The sequence below is a fragment of the Meriones unguiculatus genome, chromosome 18 (genome assembly GCF_030254825.1).
Source record: "Meriones unguiculatus strain TT.TT164.6M chromosome 18, Bangor_MerUng_6.1, whole genome shotgun sequence".
Classification (NCBI taxonomy): Eukaryota; Metazoa; Chordata; class Mammalia; order Rodentia; family Muridae; genus Meriones; species Meriones unguiculatus.
The window spans coordinates 13,163,329-13,185,406 of NC_083365.1; the positions used below are offsets into that span (position 1 = coordinate 13,163,329).

General features: G+C 38.7%; 1 protein-coding gene across 3 annotated transcripts in view; it reads right to left on the bottom strand.

Moving 5' to 3' along the window:
- Positions 1 to 756: 756 nt before the first annotated feature.
- The window catches only part of Zc3h6 (zinc finger CCCH-type containing 6), a 48,762-nt gene continuing 27,440 nt past the window's right edge, over positions 757 to 22,078 (bottom strand). For all 3 annotated transcript variants that reach the window (XM_060371827.1, XM_021641960.2, XM_060371826.1), the window contains exons 4-12: positions 20,708 to 20,969; positions 17,259 to 17,395; positions 12,696 to 12,812; positions 11,998 to 12,109; positions 8,974 to 9,083; positions 7,205 to 7,458; positions 5,440 to 5,942; positions 4,930 to 5,139; positions 757 to 4,259 (exon numbers count right to left, since the gene is read on the bottom strand). In XM_060371827.1, coding sequence (XP_060227810.1) covers positions 2,782 to 4,259; positions 4,930 to 5,139; positions 5,440 to 5,942; positions 7,205 to 7,458; positions 8,974 to 9,083; positions 11,998 to 12,109; positions 12,696 to 12,812; positions 17,259 to 17,395; positions 20,708 to 20,969 — 3,183 coding nt within the window. In that variant the 3' untranslated portion in view covers positions 757 to 2,781. The remainder of the gene's footprint in view (positions 4,260 to 4,929; positions 5,140 to 5,439; positions 5,943 to 7,204; positions 7,459 to 8,973; positions 9,084 to 11,997; positions 12,110 to 12,695; positions 12,813 to 17,258; positions 17,396 to 20,707; positions 20,970 to 22,078) is intronic.

Genomic DNA, 22,078 nt, shown 5'->3' on the forward strand with positions numbered 1-22,078 from the left:
CAAGCACCACTGTGCCCCGCAAACCCTACTTTTACTCATCTAACTTCCTTTTCAGTAATTTAAAAAGAGAGCTTCCATTAAGAGTTTCCTATTTAATAGGTCAAATTATCTTTTTGTATATTTTGAAATATTACTAATTCAACTATAAGGATAAATGCATGAGTGGAACTAAAAAATTTGATGTTTGATTCACTAAAATTTAGCTATTTTATTGTTTAAAAAATTCTGATAAAAGAGAATATTGTACTACTTTGGGGTATTTTTTTATACATTTTATCTATTTTATTGACTTTTCAATTAACAGTAAAGTTCATTTGGACAATAAGTCAGGAACATAGTTTCTACTGTGGCTTTAAACAGTATCTTTAACCCTATGCTGTTATCCAGACCCATATTAGGCAACAAATAGAAAGGAACACATTTGTGAAGTGTGAAACTGCTTCTGTGAGGGCTCTCTTCAGCCAACCACTGGTCTTGTTGCTTCCTCTGCCTCCTAACCAATCTTTTCAGTGATTTACTAAAGCCACCCAGCAAACACTGCCATACACTGGCAGTCCAAGAGACCATGTCAGGGTAACACTGTGAGTTTGAGTTACATCATAAAACACAGGGGCCATTACCTATACACTGCAATGAACACACAACAATGCGTTCGTTACTTTTCGTAAAATACAATTTCTAATCAACTTAAGAGTTCAAAACTCTGAGGACATTAAATAATTAAAACACAGGTAATCTGTTATAAAACAAGCCATGTAAGATCTAAAAGATTCTTTATTGGTACCATACACAGTGGAATATACCTGCCATCTCAGTGGGTTTTTGTTTTTGTTTTGTTTTTTTTTTGCTATGCAAGAAAAATATAGAATCTAGACATTTAAAACATTATCAGCATAATTACAAGCTCACTTTGAAAATTCTGTTAAAAATTGCCACAGTCATGATGAGCACAATTATTGCAGTTACATTTGAGATAAAAATTATGCTGCTAAAGACAAAACACTGAAATACGTAAACATTACAATGTGATACAGCAGTAAACTCATAACTATTTAATATGAAAAATTAAATTTTAAAAGTTCTTTTAGAGAACCTGGAAATTTTTTACTGTAGCAAAACATTTTATTTATATTCCTTCAGCTTCTATGATATAGTGTACAATAAAATACTTTTGAAAGATACAACATTGGAGAGCTGGAGGGCTAAAGGCTGGCAAAGTGCACAGAAACTTTCAGTCCAGTAGCAGCAAGCAGACTGGCAGGAGTCAGTGCTTGGAGCTTGTCCAGGACCAACAGTGCACAGCCGTCCAGTGTCAGGGCAGAGATGGAGCCAGCCTCTGAAATAGGTGCACTCTGGGTACAGAGCATGGGCCAGCCAGGTACCCAGGTGACCACGAAGACTTTCCCCTAAGCAAGACAGCCATCATGGACATCACCATGTCTCTGATCAAAGCTTCCAAGGCTATCAGCACTCCAGTTAACCCAGTACCACTAGACCAGGATGATGATCCAGATTTGGGAAAGGCAGAAGTGAAAAAACCCTCTTGGGGAAGATACAGATTCTGGTTGCCTACTGGAACTATGGAGTAATATAATATATATATATATGTAACATATATATTATATTTATATGACTACTAGAAGTTAAAGATGGTTGTGGTGATGTACTTACAAGAAAAATTGAAACAGTGTAAACTAAAGTTGATGAAGTACACAACTCTAAAAAAATTACAAAAGTGTTATCACAACTAGAGCAAACAGAAACCAAATTGGAAGAATGGTACAATTTGAGGTCTGTACCCCAGAAGTGTGATTCTTTCGTCTTCCATGGCTCCCCCAGGGTCTTGATCCACATCTCCGGCACAGTCGTCACTGAGAATGATCATGTTGTGGTCTGGCGGCCAATGGTTCTACCCACAGTACTCACGATGGTGTCACCCAGCCCTACTGTGGACGAAGACAAGGTGCTGGTTTTATACTACTGTCCTGACAAACTGGTCCCCATGGCCAAAGCTGTGCTGTGCCTCACTGGCATTGGTGAGTCTTACTCCCTTTAGAACGGAAGCCCACCCAGCCTTCCTCTGGAGAGCAGGGCAGGTGTTGCCAAGCAAGGGAGAGGCTCTTCATGTATAAAATGCCTCCTACTGGTCTTGAGGTATCCACACACTTGTTGCCTTGAAGTTCAGTCACTCCTCCCTTCCTGTCTTAATAAAAACCAGAATTTGAAGAAAAAAAAGATACAACATTCAAGTGCTTCATGTACACAAACAGTATTGCCAATGCTAATCAAGTGATGCTCTTAAACACGAGCTCAGCTAATTAATTTGTTTTCACTTTACACTTTACTTAGCAGTGGTGTTACACACTAATCAGTTTTGTGCTGGCAGAGAGGATCCTAGTTAAAATACTGATTCTCAAAAGTAACATATCATATTGCTTAAAACTAAACAACCATATAAAAGTGGCAATTGTTAACCTAAACAATGATTACAAAAGACAACTGGCATATACTCAGGCTGAGTGCTGTGTTCATGATGGTTCACTTTTAACAATAAAGTACTTTCACTAAGGCTAACATGATAAGTATTTCTATGCTACAGTCTCTTGAAGTTATAAAAATATTGTATAAAACACCACAGACTTTAGAGGAGATAAGTTCATGTGGTTCTGATACTAGCAGCTGAAAAATGTTTATAATTTAAAAAATAAATATAGAGGTAAACCAGTTACAAAACAGCAAAGGACTGATAGTCAGCATGAGAACAGCTTAACTACACAACAGCTAACAAAATGGTGACGCAGTTGGATCAAATGTCTTAAAAACCTCTTTCAGAGATTTGTCATCCGTTTCTCTACTAGGATCATCATCTGGGGTTGGACTTGCCTGTCCTGGCTCTCTTGCCTGCTTTGGATCACTGTATGGAGGTCTAATAAGGCCTGTTAAGGCCTGAATAGGAAGACTGTGCACAGCAGGGACCTGACCCTTCTCAGCACTCCTGAGAATGTCTTCCTGCATGTCGACTGGCCCAGCAACAGGAACTTCCACGTCTGCATTAGTATTCTGTTGTAGAATCACTTCTCTAGGTGAAGGTTCACTTTTATCACTATTTTTCAAACCACTTTTTTTCTGGTTCTCTGCATTTTCTCCAGAAGAAATGGTTGATAGCTCTGATGCAGACACTGAGCCCTTCTCCCTAGGATCATACAAACTAATGCCACTAACAACTGAACTTGAAGTTCCTAGTGGGAGGCCATCTGACGAAGAGAGTTTAGGGGCATATGGAGGAAGAGTCACAGGGCCAGCATTAATAGGTACTGCTGTTGAGGACTGTGACAAAGCAGGGTTTGATGTGGCTAAGGGCGGGGCACTCTTTGATGCATGTGAGTCCTTTATAGCCACTTGGTGAGACTCTGTACTGGGCACTCTGTGAAGCCTAGGATCAAAATGCTTTTGCAGCCTAGGGTCTCCTAATTTAGCCCCGGAACTATGTAAGTCTCCAAACTGTTCTAAGTAGCCCTCTCTGTGTGTTAGATTCATTTTGGTTTTGGCTGCTGATTTTGGCTCAAGCGACGGGGACCTCTGATGATCACTTTTTGTATTCCATAACCTGTTGAGCCTCTGGTCAGCTATAAGTGGGGGCAGAGGTAAATTGATTGAAGATACTGGATCAGGTTTAGGTAAAGGTACTGGAAGTAAGTCTTCTGGAGCCCACACAATGTGTTTTGCGAAGTTGGGTTTGGTTAGAATGATGTCCATTTTAATATGACTGAACTGTCTTAACTGTGACCTTGGATCCTGGAGTACTACACCAGGTAAAGAATCCAATGGTATTAAGAAGGCTTTTTCCCTCAGTTCTCTTTCTGTATCTTCATCATCATCATCTCTTCTTTTGGGTTTGCAATTTGCATCAGCATTTACATGATGTAAATCAAATTTTGCTCCACTAGCTGAGGAGCCTCCGGGAACATTTCCATTCCCTCTTAATTTCCTGGGATCCCATGCAAGTCTAAGGTCCACTGGGACAGACTCATGCGGCTTTCTAATGTCTTGCCTTGGGACAGTCCGAAGTCTTGGGTCAACCACTTGACTTCCTTTCCTTTTCACTTTAGCAAGTCTTGGATCAGTAGGAATGCTAAGCTCTGGGGGAGGCTGTTGCTGATTTCTGAGAGTTCCTGTTTGTTTCTGTAATGTCCTCAGTATTGACTTGACACCACTTCCTTCTTCCTCTTCACTACTGGAATACCAGTTAACTGTATCATCTGAATAGAGACAGAAGCTGTGGTTAAAAACAAAGCATTCATATTTGACCTTAAGATTACAAACACATACTATTTAGTATAATCACTAAAAGGGATCTCCACCTACTTGGCTACATGTACTCTCACCTCTGAATATTTCTAATTTCTACATTCCTAATAACAACAAAATGTAGACAGTTTCTTTTCTGTTTTGTTGTTGTTGTTTTTTGGAGACCGGGTTTCTCTGTATAGCCTTGGCTGCCTGGACCCACTCTGTGGATTAGCCTGGCCTTAAACTCACAGAGAACCACCTGCCTGCCTGGCCTTAAACTCACAGAGAACCACCTGCCTGCGTCCTCGAGTGCTGGGATTACAGGTGTGTACCAACACACCCGGCAACAGTTTCTCACTGAAGTGTATTGTTAGTGTTTACTATGAAAAACAGAAGGGCTGATACTGCAGCAACTGGTTTTAGGTACAGTTGCTACAGTTGCTACAGTTGTACAGTAAGGCAAATTGTATCTTTCAAGTAAACTTTAGAAAGAATACTCTATTTACCATCTTATTTATGCTTATGTAAACATAACTTTTGCAACTGTTATTCATCACTAAAGTCAGAAAGGATTCTAAGAAATAGACAGGGCAGAGGAACTCATTTTCACTTATTTCAAAAGTTAAGAAGCTATAAAACCTTCTTCCTTGCTTGATGCTCGATGAGGCTGGATGCCAGCTGGTTCATCTTGGTATCTCTGAGACAACTGGATGAAGAGAGCTCTCTGCACTGCAGGAGGGAGCCCTGAAGCAGGCAGAGGGCAGTGACTTGTCATATTGCTGCTGGTGTTGGGCCCACTCCCAAGGTTAGGAGGCTGCTGCTGTGCAAACTCTTCATACCACATCTCCTCTACAGACAACAGAAGAGAGTTCAAATTTCACCACACTGTAAGACAGAATGTCTTCTAAGCACCACACTGGAGTCCTAAGTTGTTGTATAATTAAATATTTTTAAAAAATATTTTGTGTTTTTTAATATTATTGACAACTTTATTGCATCACAAGTTAGCTAAAGTTTTGTTTCTATAGTTTTGAAGAAATTGAACAGTTCAAGGTTTCTGTTTTACTTAATTTAAAATGCATGCTTTAAAAGAAAAGCAAGTCTTACTACTTCACATTAGACATTAGTTGCTCCCGACAGTACTCTTACCAGCAGAGTTATCAGGTGGTTGAAAGCTCTGTGCAGCATGCTGTGGGTAGTAATCATCGTATAGCTCAGCTGGGACTGGCAGAGATTCGGCCTCAGTGTTGAGTTGCGCTTCCCCAGTCATCTGCTGGTACAGGGAAGCTGGAGAGCCCTGATTCTCTCTAGGGACTTTCATCACATGACCTGGAAAGCTAGGGGAATGATAAGCTCCGCCCATACTTGGTAGAGTATCCAGCTGAACAAGCCCTCCACCTTGACTATGAGGGCCTACAATTTCAGATGAACCTGGTGGCAAATGTGGGCTCTCTTGCATTGGTGGACCAGGAGGTCCCACACATGGATGATGTCCAGGGGAACCTGGGTGCCTCACAGGACTATCACATCCTTGAGGCACATTAGGTCCTGGACCTGGACTTGACTCAGAACTGTACATATGCTGTGGGCAAGGACTGCCTTCCTCAAACTGTGGTCCTGGTGGTGAGGCACTGTTGTAAAATGCTGGTGGTCTGTAGATACAAAACAAACGAACAAAAAACCAGTATTTCTCAGATCAAAGTAAAGATATAAACAAAAAGTTATACTACTAAATAGATAGTAGCAAAATATGATCTTTATGTTCAACTAAAACCCATGTATTTAAGAGATTACTTATTCCATATTGTTGTCAGGTAGAAACACAAGTGTCTCCTGCTTTCATTTCAGGTATGGGTTTTCATAATTGCTGCTCACTACCAGCTGTTTCAAAATACTAAATAAATGAATAAATAAATAAATAAATAAATAAATAAACTGCAAAGACAAGTGAAAGTCACCTTGAATCCAGGTACTAGGAACTTCTCTACAACCCAAATGAAAGCATATATTGCTGGCATACAAAAAAATTTCATTTTTAATATTCACTTATATATTTATTATCTAATAGCTTTGTCAGTTCATTTTGGGTTTTATTAAGAGAAACTGCCCAGTGATGAGTCTCCCACTGGATTTCTAATCTTTCTCTTAGTTCATTCTTAGTTCTAATCATTTCTCTTAGTTCATATTTACATCTTTCTCTTAGTTCATTGATTACAATATGATATAAAATATTGGCAAATGGGTGGGTAATCCTGTCCTTTTAAATTTTGAGACAAAGTCCACTAAATAGCCCAGAATGTTCTTAACCTCTTAATCCTACTTCAGCTTCCTATCCTAATTTGCTTTCTGTTACTGTGATAAACACTTCAAAGGAAAAAAAAAAACAACAAAAACACCCTGAGGAGGGTGCATCTTATAGTGCAGTCCATCATCAAGGGAAGCTAGGGCAGAAACTCAAGGCAAGAACAGAAGCAGAGACCATGTAGGAACACTGCCTACTACTGGTTTGCCCCACAGTAGCTTTGTCAGCCTGCTGTTCCCACCTGTCCAAGGGTGCCATCACCCTCAGTGGGCTCTGTCCTACACATCAATCATTAACTAAGAAAATGTCCCTCTAGTCTTGCCTACAGGCCAATCTGATGGAGGCCTTTTCTCTACAGTTTCCTGTTTCCCTGGCAGTGGCATTCAAGGCTACTATATGGCAAAGCCTCTACAGTTGTGCAGTCCTTCTGCAGAGAAAACCTCTGGGATAAGAAAGAAGGTAAAGGTAAGGAGAAAAGGGATGCAGCAACCCCACACCAGGCCCAGTAACTGTTCTCTGCTAAGTTTAACCATGTGGGTGACTTAGAACACTCCTTGGTATCTTAGTGCTCAGTGTTAGGGAAAGCGCTACCATTTTGATGGTTTAACTTACTTCTTCCCAATTTTATGCGCTAAATCCACAGTAGGTTTTACAACTATTTCAAAAAGAGATGGAATTTTCTTCATATCATCAGAAAGATCTGTCTCGAAATTGTCTTCAGGATCAGAAGTGGCAAAGTGCTCCGATGGGGTTGGAAGAAGCCCGACTCCAGGAGGCGGCTTGGGGAGAGGAGTTATGCCATGTTTTCTCAGTTCTTCTAATTCTCTTTCATCTTCATTTAGAAGCTCTTCATCAGCATTCAGCACCTGGACGATTGTGACAGTTAGTACTTAAGAATGAGTTTCTACCTCACAGTGACACTTGTTAAAAAGAAAAAAAAAATTAACACTAAAGTTGAAATGCCATTTTAATATACAGAACAAATTTCAAAATAGTTTTAAAGCAGTCAAACACAGAAGATAATTTAGTTTGGATCCCTCTTTGATTTTGGTATATACCACAGACACACCGACAGACAAACAGACACATACACACACAGACACTCCTTTTGTATAATGCACTTGGCAGCCTTGCTCCTTCACCTGAATGTATTATACATACACACCCCTCTCCAAGTATGTACCAACCAACCTCAGAAACCCCCAGAATCCCCATCTGCTTGGGTACATATACTCTCATCTTTGAACAACAACATAGATTTCTCCACTCTTAGTAACAATCAAATTTAGACAGCCCTTTTCAGGAGTATGCACAGTGTTTAATATGAAAAACAGAAGGGCTGATCCTGCATCAGCTGGTTTTAGGTACATGTACACCAAAGCAAACTGTCTTTCAAGTAAACTTTTAGGGGAAAATTCTCTATTTCCATCTTATTTATACCTATGTGTAATTGGGTGTGTGTATATAATTAAAATATGATGTACTGTGGGAAGCAAGATAAGCAATAAAAATTATTATGTGGCTGGGCATGGTGGAACATGCCTGTAATCCCAGCACATGGGGAGGCAGAGGAAAGCAGACCTCTATGAGTTTGAAGCCAGCCTGGTCTACAAAGCAATTCCAGGTCAGCCAAGGCATTTCAGAGAAACCTTATCTCCAAAAACCAAATATATATATATATACACACACACACATAATTATATTATTATATATATTATATATTATTATATATATTACATATATATTATTATATGACCTAAACTATCAACCAAAAAAGAGAACTAGGTTAAGAACACTGGCTACTCTTCCAAAGGATCCGAGTTAAGTTCCCAGCACCCACACAGCAGCTTACAACTATCTGTAACTGTAGTTGCAAGGGATCTGACACAGTTTTCTGGCCTCCGAGGATAGTAGGCATACCCGTGGTACACATACATGCATGTAGGCAAAACATTCATACAATATAAAGATGGAGAACCACCCACGCTACATTTCTCCTCTTCTTGAACCCCACTCACATGACTGTCAGTTTTGACAAGTGTCCTCTCTAACCTGTACTGTCCTTTGCTCTAGAGAAAGTTATAGTCCTACTTTGCAATTGTACATGAGCCCTTATTTTCAATCTTTGGATAAAAGGCCAAAGGTCTAGAAAAACCTGATTCCAGGTAACAGTTTGGAGTATTGCTCAATTATTTCTTTTAGTGTCAGAATAGGGATCAGCTTAAAATATTCTCAAATTCCTAGACTAACAATTCTATTTTCTAACAAACTATGATAATAGGACAAAACCTACAAGAATTCAATTTTTAGCAAACTAATAAAATACTCTATAAAATTATTTCAGTAAAAAAAAAAAATCAATGCTACAAAACACTACTCACTTTGTCCAAAAGTTTCTTTGTTTCTTTAGTCAGGTCATCATGGGAAAACTTACAATTGTCTCCTTGGTAGCACTTTGCTCCACTATGATAGAACTTGCAAGGAAATTCACATAAACAAAAATATTAAGGAACAAACCAAGTAAAATCAAGTATAACTGTGTGTGTGTATGTGTGTGCACATCTGCCTGTGCCAGGCAGAGAACACTGAGTGCCTTCCTCTATCATTCTCAACCTTAATTTTTTTATATTAGTTATAGTTTATTAACTTTGTATCCCTGTTGTATCCCGGTCCCTCATTCCCTCCCAATCCCACCCTCCCTCCCTCATCTCTTCCCTGACCCTTTCCAAGTCCACTGATAGGGGAGGACCTCCTCCCTTTCATCTGACCCTGGTTGATCAGGTATCTTCAGGACTGGCTGCAAAGACCTCTTCTGTGGCCTAGCAGGGCTGCTCCTCCCTCGGGGGGTAGGGGAGGGTGGGGTCAAAGAGCCCACCATTGAGTTCATGTCAGAAACAGTCCCTGTTCCCTTTACTAGGGTACCCACTTGGATACTGAGCTACCACGGGCGACACCCGAGCAGGGGTTCTAGGTTATAACCATACATGGTCCTTGACTGGACAAACAGTCTCATAAAAGACCCCTGATATATTTGGTCCTTGTGGAGCTCCTGTCCTCTCCAGGTCATATTAACTCACCCTTCTTTCTTATGATTCCCTGCACTCTGCCAAAGGTTTGTTTATGAGTCTTAATATCTGCTTTGATACACTGCTAGGTAGAATCTTTCAGAGGCCCTCTGTGGTAGGCTCCTGTCCAGTTACTTGTTTTCTCCTACATCCAATGTCCATGCCATTTGTCTTTCTAAGTGAGGATTGATCATCTTACCCTGGGGCCTCTTTCTTGTTTATCTTCTTTAGGTTTATAGATTTCAGCATGTTTATCTTAGCTTATATGTCTATATAAGTAAGTATATACCATGTGTGTCATTCTGCTTTTGGGATACCTCACTCAGGATGATCTTTTCTAGGTCCCACCATTTGCCTGCAAATTTCATGATTTCCTTGTTTTTAATTACTGAGTGGTATTCCATTGTGTAAAAGTACCACAATTTCTGTATCCATTTTTCAGTTGAGGGGCATCTGGGTTGTTTCCAGGTTCTGGCTATTACGAATAAAGCTGCTACAAACATGGCTGAGCAAATGTCCTTGTTGTGTACTTGAGCATCTTTTGGATATAGGCCTAGGAGTGGTGTAGCTGGATCTTGAGGAAGCACTATTCCTAATTGTCTGAGAAAGCGCCAGATTGATTTCCAGAGTGGTTGTACAAGTTTACATTCCCACCAGCAGTAGAGGAGGGTTCCCCTTTCTCCACAACCTCTCCAGCATGTGTTGTCATTTGAGTTTTCTTCAGCAAGTGGTGCTGGTCCAACTGGATGTGTACATGCAGAAAAATGAAAATAGATCCATATTTATCACCCTGCACAAAACTAAAGTCCAAGTGGATCAAAAGACCTCAACATAAAACCAGACACACTAAATTGGTTAGAAGAAAAAGTGGGGAAGAGCCTAGAACTCATTGGCACAGGTGACAACTTCCTGAACAGAACACCAACAGCATAGGCTCTAAGAGCAACACTCAATAAATGGGACCTCATGAAACTGAAAAGCTTCTGTAAAGCAAAGGACACTGTCATCAGAACAAAATGACAGCCTACAGACTGGGAAAGGATCTTCACCAACCCTGTATCTGACAGAGGGATAATATCCAGAATATATAAAGAACTAAAGACATTAAAAAGCAACAAATCAAGCAATCTGATTAAAAAATAGGATACAGAGCTAAATGGAGAATTCTCAGTAGAGGAATACAGAATGGCAGAGAACTTAAAGAAATGCTCAATGTCCTTAGCTATCAGAGAGAGGCAAATCAAAACGACCCTAAGATTTCACCTGACACCCATCAGAATAGCTAAGACCTAAAGCTCAAGTGTCAATACATGCTGAAAAGGATTTTTGTATGAGGGCATACATTTGTAGTTCCTGAAGGCCAAGGAATTCAAGGTTGCCTTAGGCAATACAGTAAGTATAAGGTCAGTCTGGGCTATAGAGTAAAACTGTCTCAAACAAACAAACAAACAACCTGAACAAAACCCAACAAAGTATGATAAAATATAATGAAAGTGAATAAAATAAAACAATTTATTTCCAGGTGACATGAGACCCTAAGAGCACAGCAGAAACTTCTAAAAAACAGAATTTGGTATTTTATTTCTAAGGAATGATATCAAATTTGAAAACAATGCATTTTTATTCTCTTGGCTAAGACAAATTATATTTTAACAAAGAAATCAGGTAAATTTGCCACGTGACATATCACATAGGCTGAACACAAAGAATAATAGGTAAAGATGTGCCACTGTGACCTGCCCGTCAAGAGAACTCAAGTGTGTCTCTCTTCTCACAGTTCTGTTAACAAATTGGGCTTTTGTGAATCTGATATGTTATCTTGGTATGGTTTTAGTTATATTCCTTACTATGAGTAACATAAAGCATCTTTCCACTTGATTTTTGACCAGTTGTTTTCTTTCTGTGAATCATCTTTTTCTTTGCTCCCAATCATCTCAATCTTTAGGAAATTATTACAGCAATGGCATTTCTTCTTACTAAAGTACATAAATAATTTCCTATGTTCTAATGTGTTTACTTAGCTTGTAGGTTTTTATTATAAAAATTTAAGGTTGTGTGTAGCCAAATTTTTAGTCTTTTCCCTTACTGTTTCTAGTTTTGCAAAGAAGGCTTTGCATTCTCTTGGGTTATAAAGAAATTCATTCCTATATTCCTGGGCACTTTGCCCACTTGAAGCACTGAGGCTGAGAAGACTGGGTTTATAACATGTGTCATTTTAAACTTAAAATGATAAGATGAATCATCCAAGATAGAATTTCTAGATTGCATTTATGACTTCTTTAAAACCACAATGACAAAAGATCAGAATGTTGGTTGCTACATAATTTCTATAAAGGATATTATGCATATAAATGCAGTTATCTCCTTTGGTGCAATATCGCTGTAAATAGTATTTGCAGATCTCCTTCTTCTTCTCCAATTCTGCGTCGTGATCAAATTTACAATGATCTCCCTGTGTAAACAGAAACACAAAAAAAGAAAGGATTCAGTTATGTCTCTTCATGTGTCCACGGCGGGGCTCTGGTCACTATCTCTGGTCGCGGACCCTGAGGCTCGGACAAAGCAGATGTCCCCTCTAAGCCCTGCCCAAGCATGTGTATGGTCTCAGGGCTCTGCTAGTGCCCTTCCAGCACCCACCACTTCTGGCTGTAGCTTAGGAACTTACTTAAACTCTTGGTGTCAGGTTTAAAACAAGGCTACTAGCAACTACTACTTGACAGGACAGGTATAAAGATTAAACTACCATGTGTCAGCTAGACCATGAATGATATACCACACTGTCAGAGAGCCACAACTGTATCTGTCACAAATGTTAACATATCTGTCAAGTAAAATCTGTTTTCTACCAATTGTTGCTGTCCCAGAATATAACTAAATGCGCTTGTATCCATACAGTAATTTCATGCAAGGTAATTTTGAAACCTAGCATCACTGCAGCTATGAGCAATGAAAGAAAATTACTACCCTCCAAGGACCAAATTCTAAAGGTGACTCTGAAAGTTAGAATGATCCATAGTGCCCTTTATGTTAACATTTACCTTAATACACCTCCCTTCCAGGAAGTATTTACAGATCTGTTTTCCTTTGTGTTCCACTGTGTGCTGGTTAATAAACTCCTGAGTCATAACTTTCCACTTTTTCCCTGGTTTGCTGTACTGCAAGAAGAAATTCACTTAAATATAAGACATGAAATATCAACAGGTACTAAGACATAATTACATTGCTCTGGAAAGCAGTATGAACTGGCTATGAACAGTAATCAAGATCAGACAAACTGTACTCACTTTGCTTGTAGACACATGCTTCTGGAGTCTTGTTTATTACTACTGGCTGCAAGGGGGCCTTTTTCTTTAAAGATATTTTTTAAAAATAAAAGTATAAGATGCCTTAAATTTCATAGTATTACTCAATTCAGCAAGGGTGATATAAAACATAGGCTCTCATTCACTGCTGACCAATACGTCATAAGCAACTTTAGAACACCCACTCTGATGCCAGGACTGCAGCTCAGTATGTCAGCTTCCACCTAGTGGTACATAAGGCCCAGGGTTCCATTCCCAGCACTACAACAGTAAGCAGCTATATCACGTTTAAATATGGAATTAAGAATTTTCAGAATTAATCTAAGACCAGGAATGCACACACACAAATTTATTTACAATAATTACTGCAAAACCACTTAAAACTGGAAAACACTGGACATATACAAAACCAGGAAACCAGTAAGCTATGCTATGATTCATTAAGGCTGTAGAATATTATGATATTGCCTTAAAATACAATAATGTTACAGAAAAACAAGAATACAAGATATGTTCATAATACTTTATGGAACGAAAAACTGATCCAATTTACAATAATAAGTAAAAGCAAAGATAATAGCTAAAATTATTTATCTTCCCATTTCAGCCCACATTTCTGGGTGGTGGGGATGAGAAAATTTGTACTTTCTTAAGGGAAGAAAGGCCAGAAGTGAAACTTAAAAGATAAGAGAAAGAAGTACGACAGATGAAGAAGAAACCTCACAGTCCGACTTGTTTGCATAGTTGCCCCTTCCTATTCAACTTTTGCCCTAAGTATAAGATGGAATAAGGAAGCAGAATACATCAGTGAAGCAGGCTAAATGTAATTACTTAATTCATAAATTTTATAAAATAATGTTTTTCAAGCGTTAACTATGCTTTGATCTTAATATGATTCCAGTGACTACTTGTTCTAACTTGATTAGTTTCCCCTTTCCCTTGAATGCCTGTGTGTTCCTGGAATCCTAAGAAGTATCTCTGGGCTGGGGGATGCTCAGTCAAAGAAATGAATGTGTCACAAGCACTGGGACCAGTGTTTGAGTCTCAGAACCTGTGGGAAAAGTCAGACACGGTGATTTGGAAGATGGACACAGGCATATTCTTGGGCTCATGGCCAACTAAGCAGTCTAATCAAGGGGCTCCAGGCCAATGAGATACCCTGTCTCAAAGAAGGTGCACAGCTCCTGAGGAACACATACTAGGTTATATCTAGCCTTCACATGCATTCACATGTGCACCATACATGAACACACACTGACATACATGCGTGTATACACACAAAGTTCCCCTCATTAACTGACATAGTTGATATTTTAATCTTGATTTTCCTACACCATAATAAATAAACTTTTAGTTGGAGCCTGTATCAACAGACATTCAAAATACTAGTGCTTGCAGGCATCTTCAGGATGGATAACACTATATACCCTCATCTTACAGATTAAAGGCTAAAACAGACAGTAACCTGCTTGAAGGCACTTTCTTGATAACTATTTCTAGGCATATTGCACAAGTATCAGGAATGGAGCAGACTTACTTAGAAAGTAAGTAAAGTTACTTTACCTAGAAGCAGCACATTCTAGAAATCTATTATGTCCAGGAAAATATAATATAATATGATATGATATGATATAATATAATATAATAATAGTGAAAATTATAGTATGAAGCTCTTATCCATGGAATGGGAACAGCGCAGTAAACGTTAGTAGGTGAGGAAAGGAGGAGAACTGAAAATGACAGATGAACAAAGACAAGGAGGCCTTGTTATACCTAACCTGCTCAGAACGTTTCAGCACAAAACGGTGACCGACATCCCCCAAAGCAGGCTGGCATTCCTGGGTCTTACAAACTAATTGGGCATAAACTTTTTTAAAAAATTCAAATTTATTTTTATGTATGATTATTTTGCCTGTATGTGTGTCTGTATACCTTGTGAATGACTGGTGCCATTAGATGTCAGAGAAGGGGGTCAGATGCACTGGACCTAGAGTTATGAATGGTTGTGAACCACTATGTGGGTGCTGGGAATCAAAGTCCCCTGCAAAAAACAAGTGCTCTTTATCACTGACCCATCTCTTCAGCCCAAACTTAATTTTTTAAACTTTATTGAACTGTGTTAAAGGTTGCAGGATTAGGAAGCTGGAGAACCACTGCTCTGGGCAGCACGGCCACTTAAAGGAGCTGTGGGGCTTTCATATTGGATTTTACACCTTCACTACCAAATACATTTTATGCATATCCACCATGAAAACTGAAAACCCAGGACAGAGTTAGAGCTAGAAAAGCAATTAGTCGTAGGCCTTCTTTCATAACTCGTGTTCACTGTTTGTATCAGTCCTTCCTCTGCCCCAATCTGTGCCCTTTCTTGTTCTCATTTCTACAGGCTCTACTGTACCCACATGGGTATTTGCTTATAATTGGCTAGATTCTACATATGAGGGTGAAAACATTGTTTTCCTGAGAGTTTGTGAGCTAGTTTCACATTGCATATTCCACATTCATCTGTTTTCCTGAAAATTTTGTGATTTTTTTTTTTTTTTTTTTTTAGAACTGAATAGTATCTTTGGGGCGGGGGTTAGAGACAGGGCTTCTGTATGTAGCCTTGGCTGTCCTGGACTCGCTTTGTAGACCAGGCTGGCCTCGCACTCACACTTATCCACCTGCCTCTGCCTCCCTGAGTGCTGGGATTAGAGGCATACATGACCATGCCCGGCTATCAATTTTTATATATATTATAAATTTTCATTACCCATTCATCTGTTGATTGGCAACTAGGCTGATTCCAACTCTTTACTATAGTGAATAAAACAGCAATAAACATGGGATGCAAATATTTCTATAGTATTTTTATTTTTAGATCAAACTTGTGAATATATCCTTAAATGGTATTCTAAGTAGTACACACCAAGAAACTTCTGCCAATTATCTAAACAGCCACTGGAAAATCAAGCATTTTAATTGATTTATTTCTTTGAAGGACAGAAGTGACTCAGGCATGTCTCATAGCTATTTGTAATTAGTGACACTGTAGTTTATGTTCTAATCATTCACAAATCAAAGATGTTGGTTTCTTTCATGACCACTCTATTCCATGGTCATTATATTCAACTTCATTATCATTTACTTTCTTTGTCATCATAAAAATTCTATATTATTATACAAATTTTCTAGGTATATTAAGCATGTTAACTTCCTGGGTTGTTACATTCTAATAAATTCTCATTTAAATTAAAAAATTATTTTATGTGTATGGGAATTTTTCATACAGTATGCATGTATATCATTTGTGTGCTTAGTACCTAAAGAGGCCAGAAGAGGGTGTCAGATCCCCTAAAACTGGAGTTACAGGTGGTTGTGAGGCATCATGTGTGTACTGGGAATTGAATCTGAGACCTCTGCAATAGCAGTAAGTACTTTTAACAGCTAAGCCATCTCTCCAGACCAAAACCAAGATTTTTTTTTTTTTTTTTTTTTTTTAACTATAGCATGTAGTTTACTCAAGGTTGCTGTTTTCAAGTTCACTCTGTGGCCTGTGAGATAGCCTGGTAGTAGAGGCAAAACAAACCAGGCCCTCTGGGATCCACATGCTGGAAAGAGACAACCAACTTCTTCAGGTTGTTTTCTGTCCTCCATGTGTGCTGTCACACATGAACACAAAATACATAAAATGTATCGAGAGCATTTAAAAGCCCACTCTTACTTCCAACTAACTGAATCAAGCTAGAACCATAACAGAATACAGGAACTGGATACCTCCAAGTCAGAGCTGCTGAAATGTTCAGAATTCAGCTCAATTTAACATGGATTTGTTGAATAAGTATTACATGAAAAGTACTTAAGTTCATCTTTCTGGTCATTTATATCCATTTCCCCCTTTCCAACGATTCCAGCTCTGATAAACTTCCTTCCTTCCTTCTTGGCCCACTGAGCTATTACCCTGTTACTGCTTTTTGTGTTGAGGAAAATGACCCCTTAGGAAGGAGAGCACAGTAAAGGAGGAATAGGGGATGTTTTTGCTTAGAAAAACAAAACATCCACCATGTGGATTTTTTTTTTAGTTATATTTTGAGACTTTTTACTTACTCATTTTATTTCTAGTTCTCTTAAATGTGTACCTCTACACTAACACCATAATTAATTTAAAAAATTCTTTGGGGAGGATTTTATTTATTAGATCTTAGCTAGAAATTTTTCATTTATTCAGATAGTAGCATTATAATCATAATGCTTCCTTTGCAACCAAATGATTCAAAAACAATAGAGGTCTTCTCCTCCTTACACATAAATTATTAGTACCTCTTGAAAGTCATCCGTTCCTGAAAAGACATTAGGTCCTTTAGTGACTCTTGCCCCGTGGTGGTCTTTTCTTCTGATTTTCTTCGGCAAAATATGTCCATGACTGACATTAAAACTTTTATTCCGATACTCAGTACCTAAAAAAGTTACAATGTACTTCAAATATTCCTGAAAAGCAGTGTAACATCTATTAGCTTACAAGAACCAATACAAATTTTTTTAATAGTCTATATAGTGAATCATCCTTCTTTCCCCCAAGAGTCATCAAAAAAGTTAACCCATTTCTGCTTTTTGAGAACTGCTTCCTGCTCAGAAGATGAAAGAGTCAGCTACACAGGAGTAAAGGCTTAAAAGTATCCATGCCTAGAGAAGCCATTCTTGTCTCTCCCCTCAGCCCCTTGGGATTAGATGATTAACAAGCTCTCTCTTTTTAAGAGAACTAACCATTATATTTGGTATATATTAGCAATCCAGATTTCTACTAACAATTTTGTATCCATATACACACACACTCTTCACTGGTTGGTTGCTTATGAAAATGTTATTTTTAAGTGTCTTCCTAGCATGGCAGAGGTTGATCCTAGAACTTTAGAGGCTGAGGTAGAAGGAACACAAGTTTGAAACTGCCCTGGGCTACACAGTGAGATGCTGTACCTCCAAAAGAATAGAAAAGGGTGCTCCAAGGATTCAGCTCAGTGGTAGAGTTCTTTCTTGGCATACCTGAGACCCTAGGTTCAGTATCCACCACTACAAAAAATAAAGCATCTGAAAAGATGTCCAATTTAAAAAAATTGTATGTCAGTACTCGGGAGGTAGAGCCATGAGTTCCAGGACAGCTAGGGTTACACAGCAAGACCCTGTCTCAAAACAAACAACACAAACATGATAACAAATTACAACATAATTTTTATATTTTATCAAAGCTAAACAGAACCAGTAAGCTTTTCTAATGGCCTAGAAAATAAATGTGTGGAAAGCTTCACTTTATTATAGGAAATCAAAGAGGGCTAGAAAAATGGCTCAGTGGTTAAGAACACATACTGCTCTGCAGAAGACTTGAATTCAGTTCCCAGCACCCATGTTAGGCAACTCACAACCATCCTTAGCTCCAGCTCTAGGGGATCTGAAGCCCTCTTCTGGCCTCTGTGGGCACCTGAACTCATGTGCACACATCCACATGCAGACACACACACACTCTTTAAAAATAACTGATCTAAAAATAAAGAAATAGCAAAAAGAGAACACACTAATTTCTAGCTCAAAAATTATACTTTGTGCTGATAGGAATTTAGAGATTGTTCTGCTTTTATACCTGCAGTTATAAATATTGGTATATCATTTTTTCAGATGTCAACTTAGTATATGGATAACAATGTTATGTGTGTGACTATGTCTTTAAATTGTGGAGATTTGCTTTTAATAATCATTTTCATTTGTCTTTGTTTTGAGGCAGGGTCTCACCCTGTAGACCAAGCTGGCTTAGAACTCCCAGTAACCTTCCTGTCTCAGTTTCCCAAATGCTGGAATTACAAGCATAAGCCATCACATCTGGTCAACAATTCATTCTTTTTGTTCTGAGATTTGGTCTCTATGTAGTCCTGGTTGTTCTGGAGCTCACTACATAAACCAGGCTGGCATTGAATTCACAGACATTCTCCTGCCTCTGCCTCCCTGCTGCTGGGATTAAGGCATCCACAACCATGCCCCCTTTAAAATCTACTCTTTTTTAAGGTTAGATTTATTCACTTTATTGTATGGGTGTTTTTCTTGTATGTATGCATGTTCACCACATGCATGAGCAGTGCCTTCAAAGGTCAGATGTAGGCATTGGATCCCCTGGAACTGCAGTTACAGACAGCTGTGAGCTGCCATGTGGGAGCCAGGAAAGAAACCTAGGTCCTCTGCAGGAGCAGGAAGTGCTCTTAACTGCTGAGTCATCTCTCCAGCCCCTTTAGTTCATTCGCAAGTAAAAAATATGATTGACAAGATACTTTCTGAGATACGTATGAATATGGTTTTTGCAGGCTCAATCACAGAATTTGGAAAAATTTGGGTGAAAACTAAATCTCAAATAATTACCATCCTACCACCAAACCAATCTAATGATCTGCTTAAATAAATCGTGGTAATAATTTATTACTTCTACTAATTCAATAGAATGAAGGTGTTAAAGGCTGTTTGTTAATTAAAGAGTAACTAGGACATTATTGATAGCTAAGAAGAAAAGTAAGTTGTAAAAATATAATTTTTGTTGCTATTAAAAATAGTGGTGGGGGCTAGAGCGATGGTTCAGTGGTTAAGAGCACTGGCTGAGTTTCCAGAGGACTCAGGTTCAATTCCCAGCAGCCACAACTTTCTGTAAAATCCAGTTCCAGGAGATCCAGTGCCCTACTCTGGTCTCCAAGGGCACTGTACACATGTGGTACATAATATATGCAGGCAAAACACACAAAGTAGAAAATAAATATTTTAAAATATTATTTGAGTGTGATGTGGTGGTACATGCCTTTAATCCCAGCATTCAGGTGGCAGAGACAGATTTCTGAGTTCAGTGCCAGCCTGGTCTACAGAGCAAGTTCCAGGACAGTCAGGGCTACAGAGAAACTTTCTTAAAAAAAAATAATAAATGAATGAATGAATGAATAAATAAATAAATAAAATATTGGAAAAGTATGGAGAATGTATGCCCCCAATACTAAGCCATTAAGGTAATTAAAGCCTTATATAGTTGGTAGTTTCTTCATTTACTATTATCAGCAGACAACTTGCCCTAGTCTCCCCAGGAACCACACACCACAATATAATGCAGAACTATCCTTAAATTATGTTCTTATTGGGGATTGGAGAGAAGGCTCAGTGGTTAAGAGCACTTGCTGCTCTTGCAGAGGACCGGGTTCCCAGTGTGGTTCGTAGTCATTTGTAGTTCCAATTCCAGAGGATCCAATGCCCTCATCTGGCCTGTAAGAGTGCCAGGCATACATATACATGTAAGCAAAGCACTCACGTGCATAAAATATAAATAAATCTTGGAAAAAATTGTATTATTTTCATTCTTAAAGGATGTCCATAGCCCTATGTTCATTTACATGGCAAAGGTAACTGCCATATTTTAAAGACTAAAGAACAGCTCTCATTATTGTCTTTATCATTCAAAACTATAAGTTAATAAATAGCATAAAAGAGAAAACTATGTGCTGGAATTAAATGTGTTTTATTATAATGTTACATACAATTAAAATATCAGAATTACTTTTCTAGTTGAACTATTAAGATATCATTCAGATTTAGTCAGTTGCATATGTTTAGCCTCAAGGTCTAGGTCTACATAGCACAGAAAAATGAAGTTAGAAACAACAGGAATTAGCTAATTTCGAAAAGGAGTGAATAAATTTGTGTTACTGTAAACCTACACAGTTCTCACATCTAAGACAGACTAACTTTAAACTCACCTGGTGGGCTTCCTTTAGTTCTCTGTTTTTTCCCTGATTCTTTAGAAAATGATGATCCTGATGATTCCTGCGATTGTCTATAGTATTTCAGCTGGCTGGAAAAATCTTCTTCTTCTTGGTTGTAGTTACCATAGTTGTCATCACTGTAGTTACCAAAGTTATCATCACTATAGAAACTGGACTCAGCATATTCTTTATTGTTAAATTTTCTGTTATGTTGTCTCTTCTTTGAAGTTGTGTAACTTCCTGATATACGTCCATGCTAGGTAAAAACAGATAATCCTTATCAGAAATGTTCAACTAACGGTAGCAACTGATAACAATGTAGATTATCTTTTCCCCAGAAAGTTGGGAGAACAAAGGATAGAAGACAGTCATTGTTTCTGACTACACTGGTATTTCTTAATGACCGTATTTAACACTAAACTCAGTACACTACATGTCACTTATATTATTAAACATTATACTGTTTTTTGTCTAAATAGTCATAAGCACACAGATATTTTTAAATCCATACAATCATATATAAATCACTTTTCCAAAGGAAAATGTATAAACCCTTTAAGGCATGTAGACCAGGCCCTGACCCAAGGACCTTTAGCAATCAGGCTCCCTCCAAAGACACTGTAAAGGCCAAACCCAGCCTCTCCAGTCTCAGGCAGCCAAGCTCTGCCCTAAAAATAAAAAGCCTGGGCTCAATTTCAGGGCTTGAAGCCCTACTGATCCCTAAGCTTGAAACACCACCAATCCCTGAACTCATCCCACAATTAGGACTTGAAATCCCACCAATCCCCTACCTTAGAAAGCCCCATTCTAGAAAGCTCTGCTCCCCCCCCCCAAAAAAAAAAACTTGACATAAAACCTATCTCCAGTTCTTTGAGCAGAGGCAGCCATCCTTTTGTCTTTCCCAGTAAATCTCTTGTGTGATGTTTGACGTGCAGTGTGACTGTGATAGTCCTTGGCTCTTGAATGCCAGGACACCTTTCCCTTCAAAGCTGTAATACTCATATTAGGGAAACCTTTCCCCTCAGACCTGTACACTCACAAAAGGCCTTTCTATAACTAAAGAAAACAGTGAAGCAGCTTGGGGAGAATAAAGAAAAGATGCAAATATCAAACACTGAAAATTCAAATACCGTAGAGGTGAACTGGGGGTGGGGTGGGGTGGGGACAGAATGGGAGGATCTGGTGGGGAGGGGGAGGAAATGTAGGGAGAGACAGCAGAATCAAGGAGCATTTAAAGGATGATATAAAAACCTAGTGCAGTGGAAACTTCCTAAAATATATGAAAGTCATCCTAATGAAGTCTCCTAATAGGGAAAAGAGAGCCCCAACTGGCCATCTCTTGTCACTGAACAAGATTTCCAGTAG